This window comes from Chroicocephalus ridibundus, chromosome 1, assembly GCF_963924245.1.
Source record: "Chroicocephalus ridibundus chromosome 1, bChrRid1.1, whole genome shotgun sequence".
Classification (NCBI taxonomy): Eukaryota; Metazoa; Chordata; class Aves; order Charadriiformes; family Laridae; genus Chroicocephalus; species Chroicocephalus ridibundus.
The window spans coordinates 100,533,163-100,550,362 of NC_086284.1; the positions used below are offsets into that span (position 1 = coordinate 100,533,163).

The following is a 17,200-nucleotide window of genomic DNA, read 5'->3' on the forward strand; positions in this document are numbered from 1 at the left end:
TTTTGTGTGCCCAAACACAGCCCTCTGAAAATCTGAATAAAACCAGAAAAGTCTCTGTGGGATTTTGCTAGCCTTAAGGGAGAAGAGTGGATTATCAGGCTTGAAAACAAATTTTGCAGGTCTAAATGTATCTATTTTTTTAGGAAGTTATAAGCACTGAAAAGGAGAATTGAGTTTGTAGCAAAAGTGCAACAGACATTTTACTAAGACCGTGGTATGACTAACATCAGAACATCGAGCCATCAAATATATATTGGAAAAATATGGTGGCAAAAATGGGTTATATTTTACCTGGTCAAGACGGTGCCCATTGTAACAGTGAGGGATAGAAACTGTTAAGCTTATATAAGAAAGCTTCACATGTCTGAACTGCCTTTAACAGAGCTTTCCTTCGATGTGGCATGCAGACAAGGATGCAAGAAGTGTGTTTTTCTGTCTTACAGCTTACAGGAGAATGAGGAGATGGCATTAACCGCAGTGGGTTTGCTATCTGCATGTCTTCAGCATCATTATGGTAGCTATGCAGACTGATGAACTGTAATTGTTTTCTGGCTGCCGTCGGTAGGAGATAGAGTGACAAAGGGTTTTGGAGCACTGCTAGGTTCCTGTTTGTCTCATTGATCTCTATGAGAACAATCATTATGATAATGATTCTAATCCAAGCTTCTGTAATATAACTGAGAAATAAATGCTTCTTCGTTAATATGCCTCAATTAATGGGTCACCCAGTGTAGCTGCAGCAGGTTGCAAGTAAGTAGCTTTCAGGATCTGAGCCCAAATGATTATAGGTTTTCTTTCCCTTTTTAGATGAAATGGATTCATAAGCCTTACTCAAATGAATCACTCTTGTAGTCATTAATTATAGTATACACATGTTAATGACATCATTATCAGGAGATAACATAATGTCCCAAGGACCACGTGTTACAGTTGTTTCCTGTGCAAACAATTGTGCTTGATAACACAGCCTGTCACAAAATGTCAAAAGAAACCACATGGTGTCTTGAAATGATTGTGAAATTATCATGTGTCACAGCTATGTATGTCACAAACAATACCATCATGACTGAATTTTTCATTAGCTTCTTGGGTGAGGGATACTGAAGAGAACAAACAATTAAGATCTTGAACATCTCAAGTGCAGCACATAATGCAGTACTGAATTGTTTAAAGCATACGCCGTGACTGAATTAAAATGCATTAGTCATGAATTGAGGTTATGCATAGTAATAGGCAATATTAAGGACCTTCGGCAATTTTTTCTTGTTTTTATTAAACAGAAAGGAATTAGTTAATTTCACGTTCTACAGTTTAGTTCTCTTCTAGCACCTCCCTTTTAGCTTGTATGAGGACTGGATAGTAAGATTGTAGGAGAGCTGCCAGCGTAACTCTTATTTTAGCAAATGAAATCCTAGTCAAGCAAAAGTCAGTGACAAAGCTCGTCTGGACTTCGCCAGGACCAGAACTTCACCCATGTGGCCTATCGAGCTCTAGAAGTGTGAGTGATCCCACTTACATCCCTGCCATGACACAGCAACAATTTTCAAGCCCGTGGTCAGCACGTGGGTTTTGCTGTTGACAGTTGCAGGAGCAGAGCTGTGCCCATCTATCCAAGGCAGTGGGGACAGCAGGTGTCCCACAGCACTTAACTACTAAACCATTCCTGGCTTTGCCCAGTTCAGTAAGAAAGAATGAACTCCTTCTTGTTATCTATGGATTTTGGCCATGTTACTGTTTTGCAGTTTTAAGGTTTTCCTTCTGAACTATGAAAGTGACGATTGAGCTATGTATTTTTGATTTTCCTGTTTTTCTTTTACTGGACTTAGAAACATGATTATTCTTCTTCTGGAAGTAAGCTGTACAAAATTGCCAAGAGTCACAGGTTTGCCAGGCACAGAAAGGGTTTTCCCTGGGCTGCAAAGGCTGTGTCTTACAGGGCTTCCAGGAGCTTTCCTCTCTAATGCTGCCTCCTCTGTGGGGTTATGTGGGACCTGCTGGCAAACAGGTCTGTAGAAGAGTTGTCAATATCATCATCTTCCAGCGCTGTGCTTTTTGAATCCACAAGACTGCGTCTTTAGATGCTCTGATGATAACTTTAATACTTCATTAGTCATGCGGTAATTGGCTGTCATTAACAATGTAGACGAAGGATGCTACACAAACTTTGTTCCTCCATCATCTTTCCCTAACCATTGGATTCCAAAAAGTGTGTGCTCCTGATGCTGATGCTACTTTACATGAAAAATGCACATGACCCAACCAGCCTGGCTGAAGCTGGTCCAAGGTAGCTGAGATGCAAATATTTTAGAAAATTTAAAGTTGAAAGACTAGTCTCTAAAACAACATTTTATTTTAGATCTTTTAACTCTATCATTCTAGGTAATCCCAAAAGAGAAGCAGAAAAACATCTCAGAGGCTGCCCTTGAATTATGTCTTTTCTTACCAGTAATAATGACAGGGGAGCTCTTGACAGATGACCTGTTGTTACACTTCCTGAGACGTTTCGATAGGATTAAGATAATGATTCAGATTCCTTTCTGTTTTCACCTGAATTGGAGTACCAAATCTTCCAATGTTCCCTACAAAACTAATTATTCAGGTTTACAGTCTTGCAGTTACCAGCTAGCTCAGCCCTGATACAGGCAATAAATTACCAGTGACCCTTTTTTCACCTCTTTGCCTCAAAGTCTCATTCTCTGCAAAGGACACCATCTAATTAAAAAACACAACAGGGACCCGCTCAGACAGGAGGGTAAACTTAGCGGGGCGGAGGCGGGGAAAGCTATGTGACATTATAGGGATTTATTCTGGCAAAATCTGAGGCAAGGAACATGAGCTTTGGAGAGAGAGACTAGTGAGATTTATGAGGCTGGCAGAGCTGACAATAGAAACTGGAAGAGTTACTGGAGCTGCCAGCAACTTTGCTAGCTTTTGGAAAGAAAATCAAAGGATTATTATTTGTTAGCAGCAGTATTAAAAATGTATTTAACTGACACAGGACTGAGAAGGCTTTTCTTTTCTTCGGTGCTGCAGATATGACTGGATTCATATTTTTTTTCACAGTTCACTAGAGTTCAGCTTCTTAATGAGCTGTTCGTTGTAAGACCATCTCTGGACTCTGTCTCTTGGTTGATGCCGCTCATACAGAACAACTGAGTCGAGTACACAGCATAAATACAGGAACATTTCAGGAACCACACAACTTTAAGAAGTTTCCAAGTTATCCTTGGAAAACCTTTGTTAAATATGAGTTTGGATCTTTCCTTTTCCACCTGCGTAACTGCCTCAAAAGACAGCAAACATATGCCATATATTATCTGTAGAAATAACTCAATCTCTAGATAATTAAGGCATATTTTTAGGAAGACTTTAACTGCATCCAGGGATGTTCAGCAATTTTGCAGGGCAACTTGAACACCTAGAAATAAAGGAAGGAACATAACAACATCTGTCAAAGAAGGTGGGAAGCAACCTTCAGGTAAACCTTAATTTTGCCACAGGAAGTAGAGTAAAATGAAAGTATCTTATGTGGCATTGAGCAAGCCTTCATTTCATTCACTGTTCTCTAACCAAGTGATCAAAAATAAGGCAGAAATAGGAGAAGAAGCATCATTCACTAGTTGCATAACCCTGAGCATTGTGTACCCTCTGTACCAAAGGAGACTTTATCTTGTGGGAAAATAATGTTTGTGTAATTAAAGGATGTATCATCAAACATGACCACAACAAAATAGGAAATTGTTTGGAAGTTTCAGTTATTTTATTTTTTTAAATTTTGGATGTTTTAATTTACCATTTAAAATAAATTTCTTTCTTAATCCATGTAAGATTAATTCAGAGAGGATATCTTACAGTTCTGTAGATACTTTAATTCTTACATATTTTTAAAGTTTGCCACCAGTACAGTCTGGATACTTTGTCTTCAAAATAGACTTCTGTCATTCAAGTTGCAGTATTCAATGCTAATGGAAAATGGAACAAACTCTTTGAACCAGTTGCTGGATCTGGAGACGGAAAAAGCAACCTGGTTGAGTAGTCCCCCATTTTCTTTCCTAGGAATTAAGAGGAAAAAAACTGTTGCCCACAAGATGTCCTGAAGGCGTCCGATGTGATCAATGACCCATTTACTAGAGGGAAAAGAAAGAACAGAAAAGAAATTGGGGTGGAGAAGCAATCTGCTTTTGTCACCCTTTTCCTTGCATAAGTAGTTGAGGTGATGTGCCAGTCTGGTGGTTTTGTCACCGTTTAGAGTTGGAGTTGCAGCTGCTTTGGCAGTGAAAGCACCTACCTTTTCAGAACATTCATATTCAGTTATTAGTTTGGCATCATGCTGATGTTGTTATTATTTTAATTTATCTTACTGGTAAGAAAAGTTAAAAAGTCATGTCATTTTTCAGCACCTTTCAACTATGACTTCTCAGTTAAATAATACGGTACAAAGGTGTAGCACTTCTTTAACGACAAGAGAATTTTCAAACCAAATTTCAAAAAATAGCCAGATTTCACATCGGTTAAGAGAGGGCAGAAGTGCAAGAGCTTCTGAAGAATCTCAAGATGCTTTTTACAGGTAATATGATAAATCTTTCATTGCAAACAGCTACCAAAAAAAAGCTGGGTTTGAGTACTTATTTGCAGAGGACAAGTAGCATGGGTATGCAACACTAGATTGTGTCCTGCCCATCAATCATGCAGTCTTGTTTTTAGCAAGAAACCTAGAAACCTTCATCCATGGGCAAATTCATTAAACAAGCAGCTGACTAGAAGATAACTAGAAATCATGGATGAGTTTAATCAATGGTAAATAAGAGATTTTTTGCCCTTGATTCAATAATACCATAACCTTGTGCATTGTATTTTACTTGGCAAAACTATTCTTTCAGCTCTTCATGGAGTGAATTAAAGAGTCAGGAATGTATTCCCAGGTGACTGCCAGGAAATCCATGTCCCGTAGAGTGATTTTAGCTTCATGAATTTGAGAGATTGTGCTAGTATTGCTTTGCTGAAAAAAAGATTCAGTTTTGAGAATTTTAATAAATTTTCATAATTTTTTTCCTTTTCTGACAGAATTGGCATTTTGAAGATTTTTGTAAGCATGCTGGTCTGATTTTTGGACAGGGTCAGAACTGTAATAGACATTTTTTCTTCTCCTGCTTTCAGGGTTTTATATCACCTCTAACTAGGAGATCTCGTTTAGTGAAAGCTGGAGTCGGTGAAGCGGCAGTAATGAGTTTTAAAACAAACTGTATCATTTATCTGCTTATATCATAGTCTTTATAAGATAAGTAGCTCTAACTATTGCTTAATAGAGGGTTTCTACAATTTAAAAAACAAAATTGTTTAAGTCATTGGCCACGTGTCTGATTAATCAGGTCATGCAAGGAATTTAAGAGCCTGTGAAGCTGATAATGGAAAGCAGTGTCTTTTGCCTCTTAGACAGTATTTGAAATCTGTCTGGATTTATGGTGAATGAAGTAGCATTACTGTCTAAAAAGTGTTTGGCTCTCTGAATCTAGTTTCCTAACAGAGGCAGATTAACAAGAAGGGAAGATTGCACAGCAGCTGATGGCTCTTGCCTTTGTTATGAATAGTTTTAGACTGTCTTGTTATATTTTGTGTGTGTTGACCTTACCCAAGCCTGCATATACAGTGAAATGTTTGTCATGCTAGAAAAACAAGAAAATGGGGAAGGGGAGCTGAGGCATTTAGATGCAAGGATGTGTCCTCAAATAAGCAGTGATCATTGACTGTGTTGCTTACTCTGAGTGTTTGTAGCCTCTTTTTCTCATCTTTTGATCAGTAATTGAATGCTGAGCTAATAAACCTTTTTCAGCAATTCCTTTTGTCAAAGAGACCATATTCTCAGAAAAATTTTTGGGTCAAAGACATTATCTTTCTCTAACAAAAAAATAACAGTTCGAAGTCCCAACAGGAACGGTTCTGAAAACCTTCCTACCAACTTACAAGAAACTCTAAAATATATCATGGAAAGAGCAAGGCCACCACAATAAAACCTAAGCATAAAACCTGACTTCCCCATGTATGTGACTAACAAGGTTGTTATATAGCACATAAACCCACAATATTCCATCGTAAGTGATTATTGCTTTTATAATGGAATATGATTTTCAAAAATAATAAAAAAACCAAACAGGATCATCAACTCAGCACTTAAAACTCCTGGATTTCCTAAAGCCAAACTCTTTGCGTGAAGATAATTTAATAATTTAGGTAGCAAGTTTAGATTTAAGTACAGATTGTGTGTGTGTGTGTATGTGCGTGCGTGTGTATGTGCATTTTAAGGATGTAATTAAAAAAGAAACGTTTGACAATCTGGTTAAGAAGAAAATGAAACAGGTATTTTCATATCACCCCTGTAATTAGCTGCTTCATTTACCATATTCAACATCCATCACATACAAGATGTCAAACCATGCTTAGAAGCATGACTTCCTTCTAACTTTGCTGGTGGTTACATTCTCACCACTGTCATTTTGGCCCCTGCTTTTTGGGTGTTCATTCTGTATGTGGAAGAGAGAATGGGAGTTCGTATTAATTTGAAACACAATTTAAAGGAAAAAAAAAATAAACCAAGTCCTTTGAACTCCTTATAACATTCATGCTGTGGGGAGGTACTGTGGAAGAAAGTGACCTGCAGCCCTGTGCCATGTGCTTTGTCCATGAGATGGATGGCTATAATTTACTCCTGCCTGAAAAACTAGTATTTACGATGCCTTTCCTTGGCCGAGGGATAAAAATGGTCTCCAGAGAAATGGAAACATTTTTTTAAGAGTGTATTGAAAAGAGAAATCCACAGGACAGCTGAAGGTGAAGGGAAGAAGGTGATGAGGGTTGCTTTGTCTTCTTTTCCAGGTAATGAAATAATTCTCCTTATTTGATGCCATGGAAAACATTTTTTTCCCTCCCTTACTCACTCACACACAGGCGCATATGCTTGCATGTGAGCACAAACATACGCTGACCTCAGTTGTATAGGAGAACCTCAGTTATACACCAGGACACTGTCAACATCAGAAGTAGTAATGTAAAGTCTGGCTTTAAAACTCCTTTTCAGTTTTTTCTCTGGCTCACAGATGGATGAGCATATTGGTCCCTCTGAATAAGCCAAAATAACTATAACCCTGGTTCAAATTAGGGTCTGCTTCTGCTGGTCTTATGCATTTGGGTACTGGAGCCAAATTGTCAGCCGTTGCTTTTGTCTGGAAGCTTTATTAATCGTTCACTGTAATAGACCCAAAATACTCAGTGGAAAGGCCTAGCATTTTGATTTGATAAAACACTGCAAAGACATGATAGCAATGAATGTAAGAAGCACAAAAAATCCCTAAGGGTGTGTTCTAATTTTAGATTTAATCAAAATAAGAGCTGCTCCTTATTTATGGGAAAATTTAACTCACAGAATTATTATTATACTGAATATCTTTACTTTGGAAATATTGTGTTTATCTAAGCCCTCTTTGTTTTTCTTTACTGGTAATTCCCTCTTTCCCTAAGACATGTATTAAAAAAATTGTTAAGCATGCAATTAAGCCAGCTTTCCTAGACTGTGCAGCCTTTAAGATGGTTCCCTACTCTTCTGGAAATTTTCTCCTTTTACTGACCAGCTTAAGAGATCTGTTTTCCCTATAGAAGCTTCTGGCATGCTGAGCAGCAAAGTAGAAAAAAGACTCCATAGTGGAAAATAAAAGATAGAATAGATTAGGAATCAAGTTTGTTCTTTTTCATCAACAACCAGAGCTGATACTCCATAGATTGTCAGACCATTCCCAAACAATCCCCAGATGGTCTCTGTGACAAGGGGCAAATACTAGAATTTTGAAAAGAGAAACTAGATTGATGCCTATTAAAATAAATGTCTTCAGAGCTTTTTATTAGGTTCTTATTCTCCCTAGTTGAATCTCCTTTCCTGGCTTGCCTGAGATAGTGGCATTTATTGACATCCTATTAAGAGAACACAGAATTTAAGATCAGATCCTTAGCACTGGATTCACCTGACTTTAATCTAGACTTCTGGGTTGTAAAAGCCTAAGCAGCTCACCCTGAGCTCCTTTTAGCGTCAATAAGAAGCCATTCATCATCTTTAAGGCAAGATGAATGGCCCTCTGGAAGGTCTTGTTTCTCCCCGAGGACTGCTACAGAAGTCCTCATTTGGCTAGCTGAAGGATTGGATGACTAATTTTTAGCCACCTGAAGTTAGGTTGAGATGGATGCCACTGACTGGTTCTGTGAACATGCTCTGCCTCCATGCACAGGTGAATGCTTTTGTGTATATATACAATGATATAACACTCTTCCGTTAGTATTAATATGCAGAATATGTTGTTTGTGTTAATGTACTTGTATACAGAATGCCTACATAAATATAGAGAGAGTTGTATGTTGCTGATTTTAATATATCTGGGTTCTGTTCCCATCATCAGAGTATCACATGCTATTGGTCTATCTGCATCTATATAGACAATAAAAATATAATTAACTCTGAAGGCTAGACAAGACTAGTTCTGCCAGAGCTCTCTTTCTTAGACATTAGCAGGTAGTATTTCATGGTTTTTTAGCTCAGAACTGAGCTGTTATAGACCCAAGTCACTGTGCTTAAAAGTATACTTACTTGCATGAATGAGCAGTGAATGAAACCCATTAATGTCCCAGCATGCACTGCTCACCAATACTCATTTTTGTTGTAGCCAGAGTTTCTTGGTGTGTTTCTGCTTCATTTAAACACGTCAATACCTCAATTAGTGCTTGCTTCCCTTCCCCTGGGAGGGACATTTACACATGTCACTTCACAGCCTCCAAAATCTAAAAGACCCATGGGAACTCCTGGGTCATAAAATATATCCTGATTAAAGCTTGTGTTTTCCGGTGACTTTCTGCCCTTTTTTTTTTTATTTTAAACTTGTAAACTGTTCGGGTATTTTTCATGAAAGGGCATAAATGGAAAGTTTAAAGCATAACAACTTGTAAGAAAATGAGCACTCTCCCATGTGGTTCTACAGTCTCTGGTTTTTTTACTGATTTGCATTCAGTAAGTCACAAAAAATTAGAGCACTGTACTTTACAATTACGATAGCAGTAACCCTCTCATTTAACATTAAAACTTGATGCCATCTTGATGGAACAGTGAATTCAATTTAAGATCAAAGCATCGGAGAAGTTATCTAAAATTCTATATTGCTAGTTTTAACTATTTAACATTCGCGCTCTTTCCAGCCTGAATTTTATACAGGGTGATGAAAGATCATAATTGATTTAGAATAGAAAGCAGCCCAAGAAATTTATACTTAATGGATACATGTTTCTAATACTAATTTTTAGGCATCCATATTTTCAGCAATGGCAATGATGGTAATACTAACATAGTCCATTAATTTCTTGTGAAGGAGGATGGTCTTTGTCTAAGTCTTCATAAATCACAATTATATACATGCTGATTTAATTTTTTATAGATCTTCGATCACTTATTTTCATTTTGACAATTAGTTAAGCTTTGATGAAACTGATTTTCCAGTCCCTCATGCGGGTTACCATAGTTTGTCACGAATTTCCACAGGCTTTTACTGTAACTGACTGCAGGGAACAAAGCTGTCAGCTTATCATTTCCCATTTTCTTTCTTTTGGTTATTAGGAAGTGTAGTTAGACAAAATGGGAATTGAAGCTGCATGGCAAAGCAAAAGAAAGTCACATTCATTTCAGAACCATGTCAAAGTCAAAGGAAAGACTGAGAAATATAAGCAGCTGCTAGTCTCACATGTATCATTTGAAGACAGCAGTTTGCACTGTACAAACATAAAACTAATGCAAAAAAAGACCTCAGGAAGAGGAAAGAACTGCCTTTGCGATTTGAGAGGAAAGACCTTTTTTATTTTATTAATGTGTCTTTTGGTTAAAATTCATAGTTGTCATGCAAAATAAATCAACTTCTTTTCCTATAATGTGACCTGAAACCGCTTCTGAGTGAATAAGATATGAACCCTAAATGTTCACAGCCTTTACCCTGACATATTCAATCAGATCATGAGGTGCTGGTGAAGCTGCCAAGTACTCAAGACATCGTTGTCATTCTTATTAAAGCTTAGCATCAAACAAGGCCTGTTTTAGCTTGGAAACACATGTTTGAATAATACTTATAATCGAAGTAACTTCATTTATACCAGTGGAATAGCTAGCTGTAGTGGTGTTTTAGGATGTACAGAATCCTTATTCATTCCTACTCAGTGATTTACATTTTTTTTTTAGAATTTTTTTCAAAGATTACCTTGTATGGCTGTCCTAGTATCCTAATCCTAGTATCCTAATCCTAGTATCCAGTGTTTACATATACCAAGTCTCTTGTTTTGATACGGGATTTGTAATGCAAACAGGTAGCTGGGACACGGAATGATCACAACTGCACTTACTCTCTCTCTGTTATTTGTATGTCATAATTCTCACGGATTTCACTCTTCACTAAATGGAAACATAAAGATGCATTTTCTGCTGTGCACAGTCTCTTTTTACGTGGAAGTACTGTTTTTCATACTGTTCTGTCAGCAAATTATTTTGTGAATATAACTGCTAATGAAGCTCTCACCTATTGTCCAGAAATCCATTCATCTAACAGTTATTAATGGAACCATATAAAAATCTACCAGCCCTCCTTTTAGGGAAGGTTGGGAGCAGAAGATAATTTGATTTGTTTTGCTTTATTTTTAAAAAGTTTTCAGGAATATATTTATAAATAATTTTTCTGTATTTATTTTATATACACTGTAGACTCCTGAAACTAAAGCTGAGTAAATAATTCAGTCTGTCATATTAATTTATCAAATTTTTGTTTCTCTCCTCAAAATTCTCAGGTTTAAGTGTTTGAAATTATTTCCCCTAGTCTTGAACCTCAGTGTCAATTAATTGCAAAGTATTTGCTTTTTGAATTTGAAATTCGTGCCGTGTTGATTACATACATCACCCAGTATTATTTGTACTTCAGCAGTGCATTGCTTACACAACAAATGCATTACTAATTCCAAGCAATATAGTAAAATATTGCATTCAAAATTCAATTTCATGACATATTTAAATATTTGAAATTGAATTTTAAAATATTTATCCTAAAAGAACATGGTCTCTGAGGAGGTTCACAATGGATGAACATGACTAGGTCACAAACATGAAGTTCATTTTCAAGATTAGTGAATATTGGTAGAAAATAGTTGTCATTAATCATATGTCCATTATTTTTGTGAAAATAACTTGTATTCATAAAAATGGGATGCTTATTTTTGTGTTAGCGTATTCTTTTCACCCTTTGAGACATGCAGGTTTTTTTTCTCATCTTGGGCATCTCTTCAGGATGAGGACTAAGAGCATTATTTTCACCTGCTGGAGAGGTCACAGTTTTACCAAGAAACCATGTACTTAAATTGAAGTATTTAAGCAGTCCTGTTGATCTAAAATTCTCTGCTAGATTCAGAACACCATTTGAATTCTGCAGAGATGCTACTTAAATAACCAAAAATGTAATTTAACAGAAAAGGAAAACTGAAGTTAAGAGAAGGATTTTAGTAATGCACTCACTGAATCCTGAAAGTCTACTAAATTTTAAAATAAATTAACAAATAGAAATCAACTAATTATAGTGTGAGAGCTAGTCTCCTTTGACTGTAAGTAATGTATTTGCATGGTCGTTCTTTGCCTGAGCAAAAGTGGATTGAGGAAGAGGGAATTTGTTTTGGAGGTAGGAAAATCTCATCTGTCATGGGCAGTATTCTCACTGTAGCTGACCACCGTGAGAGGACATGCTGAATCTAGCTTAAATGTTAATTTAGAATTTTAATTCATGTTTTCAATATATATTCATTTCAACTTTAATGCAGTTTTCTCTACTCACAACTCCTGTCCTCATGCACGGTGTTATTTTTACCCAAGGTTCTTGAAACCACATCAAAGGGCCATAGTCTTCTGTTCTAGAAGCTGTACAAGAAAAACAGATGGAGTTCATCTTCCCTTATTATAGCATCAGTGTGCACATCTCTACAACTGAGCAAGGCATTTATCTTCCTGAACGATCAGTGCAAAGAAGTGGCTTTTGAAGGCACGGTTCCTCTGGTTAGATGAACAGCACTCCAGAAGTAGATTTCTTTCCATTGAGGAAGTCTACAATGCCTAGCGTGGCATAGATGCTTGCAAGATGAAACCCACTATGGTGACAGATATTTCCCCAAACTGGCCCATTCAGGCATGCTCCAGTGAAGCAGCCAAGTTATGCGGGAGGACACTCTGCCAGGGCAGAGATCTTCAGACCAAGAGAATTGGAGACATGGTGAGACATGTTGATATGCCAGGAGTCACATCACTAATAGAGGTCAGGACCTGCCTGTTACCGAGCACACTCTCAAATTCTCACTGTGTTCAGTTACCTCCAGATGATTATGTCATTAGATTTGTTTATCTGCTGCATCTTTTCCGTCCTCTTTCTCAAGAGCAACTTGAATCTGTATTAATGTTTCGCTATGATCAGCAATCTAACTTTCAACACAGCTCAGAACACATTGTACGGTGTCACATGGCATCTCCCCATCAGTTGTGGTGTTGGCTGTGTTGTATTCCTCTCTTCTCACCACAGCCAGGTTGCTAGAAAAATACCATTTGGAGACTACAGATAGTGATAGTTCTTAAACATACTGAGAACTTCAGTCAGTGTTAGAATCATTTAAGGATGCTACAAGGATGTTTAGTGTTTAATTACAAATTAAAAGATATGAAGAATTTTAATTTGCTTTCTTCCCTCTTGGCTATTTCCTTCTCTGAGCTAAAAGAGACAAAAAAGTAGTTATTTCCTCCCCCCTCTGCTCCCTACTTAATTTTTAAAATGAATGTGAATTTCGGTTTTCTAGTAATTTGTGAAGTTTTATTCTAAAACGATTCAAAAGTTTCTGTTACTTTGCTCAAGCTTCACCTAACTTACTATAGCCTCCTTATTTTGGATAATGAGACTAGTCTTCGTCAAAGTAATTAAACGTTTTCATTTTTATTTGCATTCATTTCCTGATGAAACACTCAGCAGCAGCCAAGAAAAGTCAGATTAAGTAATTTATACTGAATCTCAGGAAAGTTCCAGGTTCAGTTTTCTTCAAGACTGGGAGAAAAGGCTCTTGTTTTGTCTGAGACAGTTCCATAATTCTTAAGAGTTGCCACGAAGAAAGGGGAATATAATGGCTTGACTGGGAAAAGGAATAAACAAATCTTGTCCTAGATTAATGCTGCTGGCATTGATATGCATACCTTGAAAATGGAAATTGTCATAATCTATAAACTGCAGCTTCTGTTTTCTCCTGCTTTGGCCAATAGACCTTTAACAATGGCCAGCACCACATGCCGTGCTTCAGAGAAAGACGTGGAGAACCCCAGAGGAGAGAGATTGGTATGAATTCGTCCCACAGGGAAGTCTGATCCAAAATCTTGGAACGTGACACTATGCATTCCTTGAACACGCACAGTAATATGACCTTCCCTTCCAAAATTATCTTGTATAAATACATGTCATTATATGTGTGTGTGTATATATATATAATATGTATATTTGAAGAGATATAAAGGATACACACACTTAAATATGGCATCTGAATCATCTTGATTTATTTCTAAATGCCTTCAGTTTTTTTTAAGGCATCCTGAGAGAATATCTCATGCATATATAGTACAGATTTAGTTTGCTTATTTACAGTTTTCTAGATTATTTTGTCAGTAAAGAGCCATCATATTTATCTCAGTTATTTGCATCAGTAATTTGATTAAAGATAGTTGGAGGATGAAGAAATACGTTGCCTAAAATATCCTTGGGAATGTGGCTTTGTTACCAGAAATCTTCTGACACAGAGGAAGATAAAAAGAAGAGCTTATGGTTTAGGATCATTGGAGATAAATTGTGAAGAGTAAAAAATCAGCTTTGGAGGAAGGGGAAATATTTAGCTGTGAGGCATTGCTATGGCAATAAGGAATCGGTGTGGAAGATTATGTGAGAGGAAGGGAAGGATAAGTAGGGATAAAGCTGCATCTGAGGAATAAAGTCATCTTCCTTGGCATGTTTTTATGCTGTTCTTAATAAGAAAGTTTGTTGGAAAAAGAATTGAGCTTCATAAGCTAACGTCTGTTTTTTAGAAAGCAAGCAAGATGGTTGCGGTGTTTGGCACTGTCACCCGTCAGGGGACTGTTGGTAGGCAACCGGTTAGGGGACCTGAAAGTGAGGAAGGAGTCTCTGAGACAGGCTCCTCGAGGTGCATGGGATTTAAATCCAAATCCAAACGTGCCATTTCCTGTGGGCGCACACTGTGTGTTCCTACTCGAGAAGCAGGAGGAGTAGTGCACGGCTCACCTACGCTGAAGGCTGAGCCCTCCCACCCGGGGGCACGGGCACCCCAGGAGCTCGGGGACCTTGAGGGGAGGCACAAGCCACCCCTCAGCTCCCGTGTCACCGGAGGGTGACAGGGAAATCAAAGTAGGAGAGAGTGATGGGAAGGAGGCCTGCAGCTGTAAAGAAAATCCACTCTAGGTGATTTGGGAGGTTGGCAAGATTTAATTAGGGAAGGGAAATGAGGTTGGAGGGGGAAAGTGTGAGAACCTGAGGAGATTGCAGCAGGAAGAGGAGAGGGAGAGGTGAAGGGGACTGGAGTGTGTGGCTTTGAGGGGAAAAGGGGGGACATGTGGAGAGGTGCGGCAAATGGAGAAGGAAGGGACACGTGGGAGGCGTGAGAGATTACAGAAGGAAGGAAGGTGGTGGCACAAGCTAATGAGGGTAATGTGGTCTCCTTCATAGCCTGCCACTCATTTGAATTGGATCTCTTGTTGATGGACAAAGTGCATAAAAGGATATACTGTTCTGTTTCAGGTGTTGAAGATGAGGGCAGATCTGTTGAAGTTCACATACCTGTGCATACAGGGCCCACAGGCCTGCAGCTGTGTAGGCCTTAGATGCTAGCTTCTGTGTTTGGAAGCAACTAGGAGATGGCTGCAAAAAGTCACTTTCTGAAAGTAACCTCCTCCTGGATACTAGTGCTTGGGCAGACGGCAGATAAAACTGAAGCTATTTTCATTCTCTGGAAGACAGAATCAGACTCATCATAATTTTTTATTCTGATTATTCATCATTTCTTCTCTTTGAGTGCTTGTCTTTGACAAAACTAATCGGTACCTAATATCTAAACAAGATGTACTTCTTCACTAATGCGTATCAGTGCCTGAAGAGCCTCATGTCTCACACAAGACCTCACTTAAAGATTTCTTCCCATAATTAGATCCCATTTGTAAGTCTAACCCACAGCTCCAAAGCCCTGTTAATTTTCAAATAGGTTTGTTTTCGTTCAGAAAGCCTTTGAACAGAAAGGGCTGCGTCCTGACGTATTGTCATATTCAAGCATCAGCAGCTCTGGCATGTGAAAAGGTCATGCCACCAAGTATTAACATTTCAGAATAGCAATTATAGTAATTCATTTCAATAAGGAATTTTTTTGCTGTCCCATAGCAATAGATGCAATCCATGCAGGAGGAAAGACCAGAAAGGCCTCAAATCAGGTCCTGTGCCAATGTCATCTTCTTAAAATAGAGACCCAGAGGAGTTCAGATGGAATGAGTGAGTTGTTCTGATAAGAAGAGGCAAGTGTTCATACATAAAAACAAGGAGAGAGGGGCTATTGCAGGAGGCAGCCTTGGAGTGCAAGAGCTTAGAGAAGGGCCTCTTTAGTGCCACCTCACACGCTTTGAAAGGAATGGACAGATTCATCCAGGAGAGCAGTTCTGTGTGCCATCCAGTGCTTTACAGCTTCTCACAAGCAGGGAAAGGGCCATAACTGAAAGACAGACTCCTGGGCTTTTATTCTTCCTCCTCACAAATGCCCAGGTGCTATTCATTGGTGGGCAAATCATCTGGGAAGGAAAGGGCAGGCTACTGAGGACACCAAGGAGACTATCCTGTTTCAAAAATGTCGTGTTTTGAGGGGTTTGCAGTAAATAACTCTGAGGATTTTTTCTTCCTATCTCCAGAAAATTTTTATTCCAAAATGTGAAAATGCTTGGGGTTTAAGCCTATTCTTGCTAGAAAGAAGGGCCTTTTTTCAACATTAAAAATTTTTAGAGTCCTGAATGATTAATGAAGTTGACAATTATGTCCAAACTGTTCTGCAAATACCTTCTGAATACAATAAAAACACAAATCAAGCTAGGTTTATTGTCAGTTTAATTATAATTTCAGTTCAGTACAGTTTAACTATGGACTCAGCACATACAGGGACTGTAATGTCTTTGGTGCAGAGCCTTTCTTTTAATTTTGTACAGCTCCTGGTTTAATTGAGCCCTCATTTTGATAGGTCATTACTGTCATACAAAATGGCAGAGCATATATCTGTCAGCAAGTAAAACAATAGCTCATCAGAAGGAATAAGAAATTTTTATCAGTTCTTTATTGGCCCCATATCTGAATGTGTATTACTTAGAGTACCTTTATGTGCTGTGAATGTTTTAATTATGTTACAAGTTGTCCTATGGGCAGCAAGACAAATAGAGCCAGGTTTCCTTTGGATTCGCATCTTCTTTTCTCTACAGCCCCACTGTCCAGTCCGAGCTCCCCTCTGCTAAGGTCTCTTTGAGGCCTGCCTTCAATCTTAAGAAGATTCTCTTACACAAAAATGAAAGCAAAATAATTTCTCACATTTTTGGCCATCTGGTCAAATATGGACAAGCTGAATGAGACCCAGATTAAAGGGCCAGCCCTGTATCATCAGACTAGTCATCTGACTGAAGAACGATCTTTTTTTGTTTTGTCTGTTTTTAGTTCCAGCTATGATAACTTCCTATCCAAATACCACCTTGGCAACTCAAGGTCAAAAGAAAGAGATGAGCTGCACGGCACATGGAGAGAAACCCATCATAGTCCGCTGGGAAAAAGAAGACCGAATCATTAACCCTGAAATGTCCCGTTACCTTGTTTCGACCAAGGAAGTTGGAGATGAAGTGATCTCTACTTTGCAGGTAAGAAAACAGTGACACACGGCTGATCTACATGTGTGAGAGTGTTGCTTGATTTGGTTTTGGTAGGGATATGCAGCTACCTCTGCCCTACAAGGTCAGAGCCCCACCACTCACTCCACCTGTGGGGCAGCCCCAGGGAGCTAGCAGCAAGAGGAAGTAGAGGAAACCTCTGCATCCCACCCT

The 17,200-nt window shown here is 38.3% G+C and overlaps 1 protein-coding gene across 2 annotated transcripts in view; it reads left to right on the forward strand.

The window, feature by feature from the left end:
- DSCAM (DS cell adhesion molecule) overlaps positions 1 to 17,200 on the forward strand; it is a 461,329-nt gene that overhangs the window by 333,083 nt on the left and 111,046 nt on the right. For both annotated transcript variants that reach the window (XM_063345273.1, XM_063345266.1), the window contains exon 12: positions 16,821 to 17,017. In XM_063345273.1, coding sequence (XP_063201343.1) covers positions 16,821 to 17,017 — 197 coding nt within the window. The remainder of the gene's footprint in view (positions 1 to 16,820; positions 17,018 to 17,200) is intronic.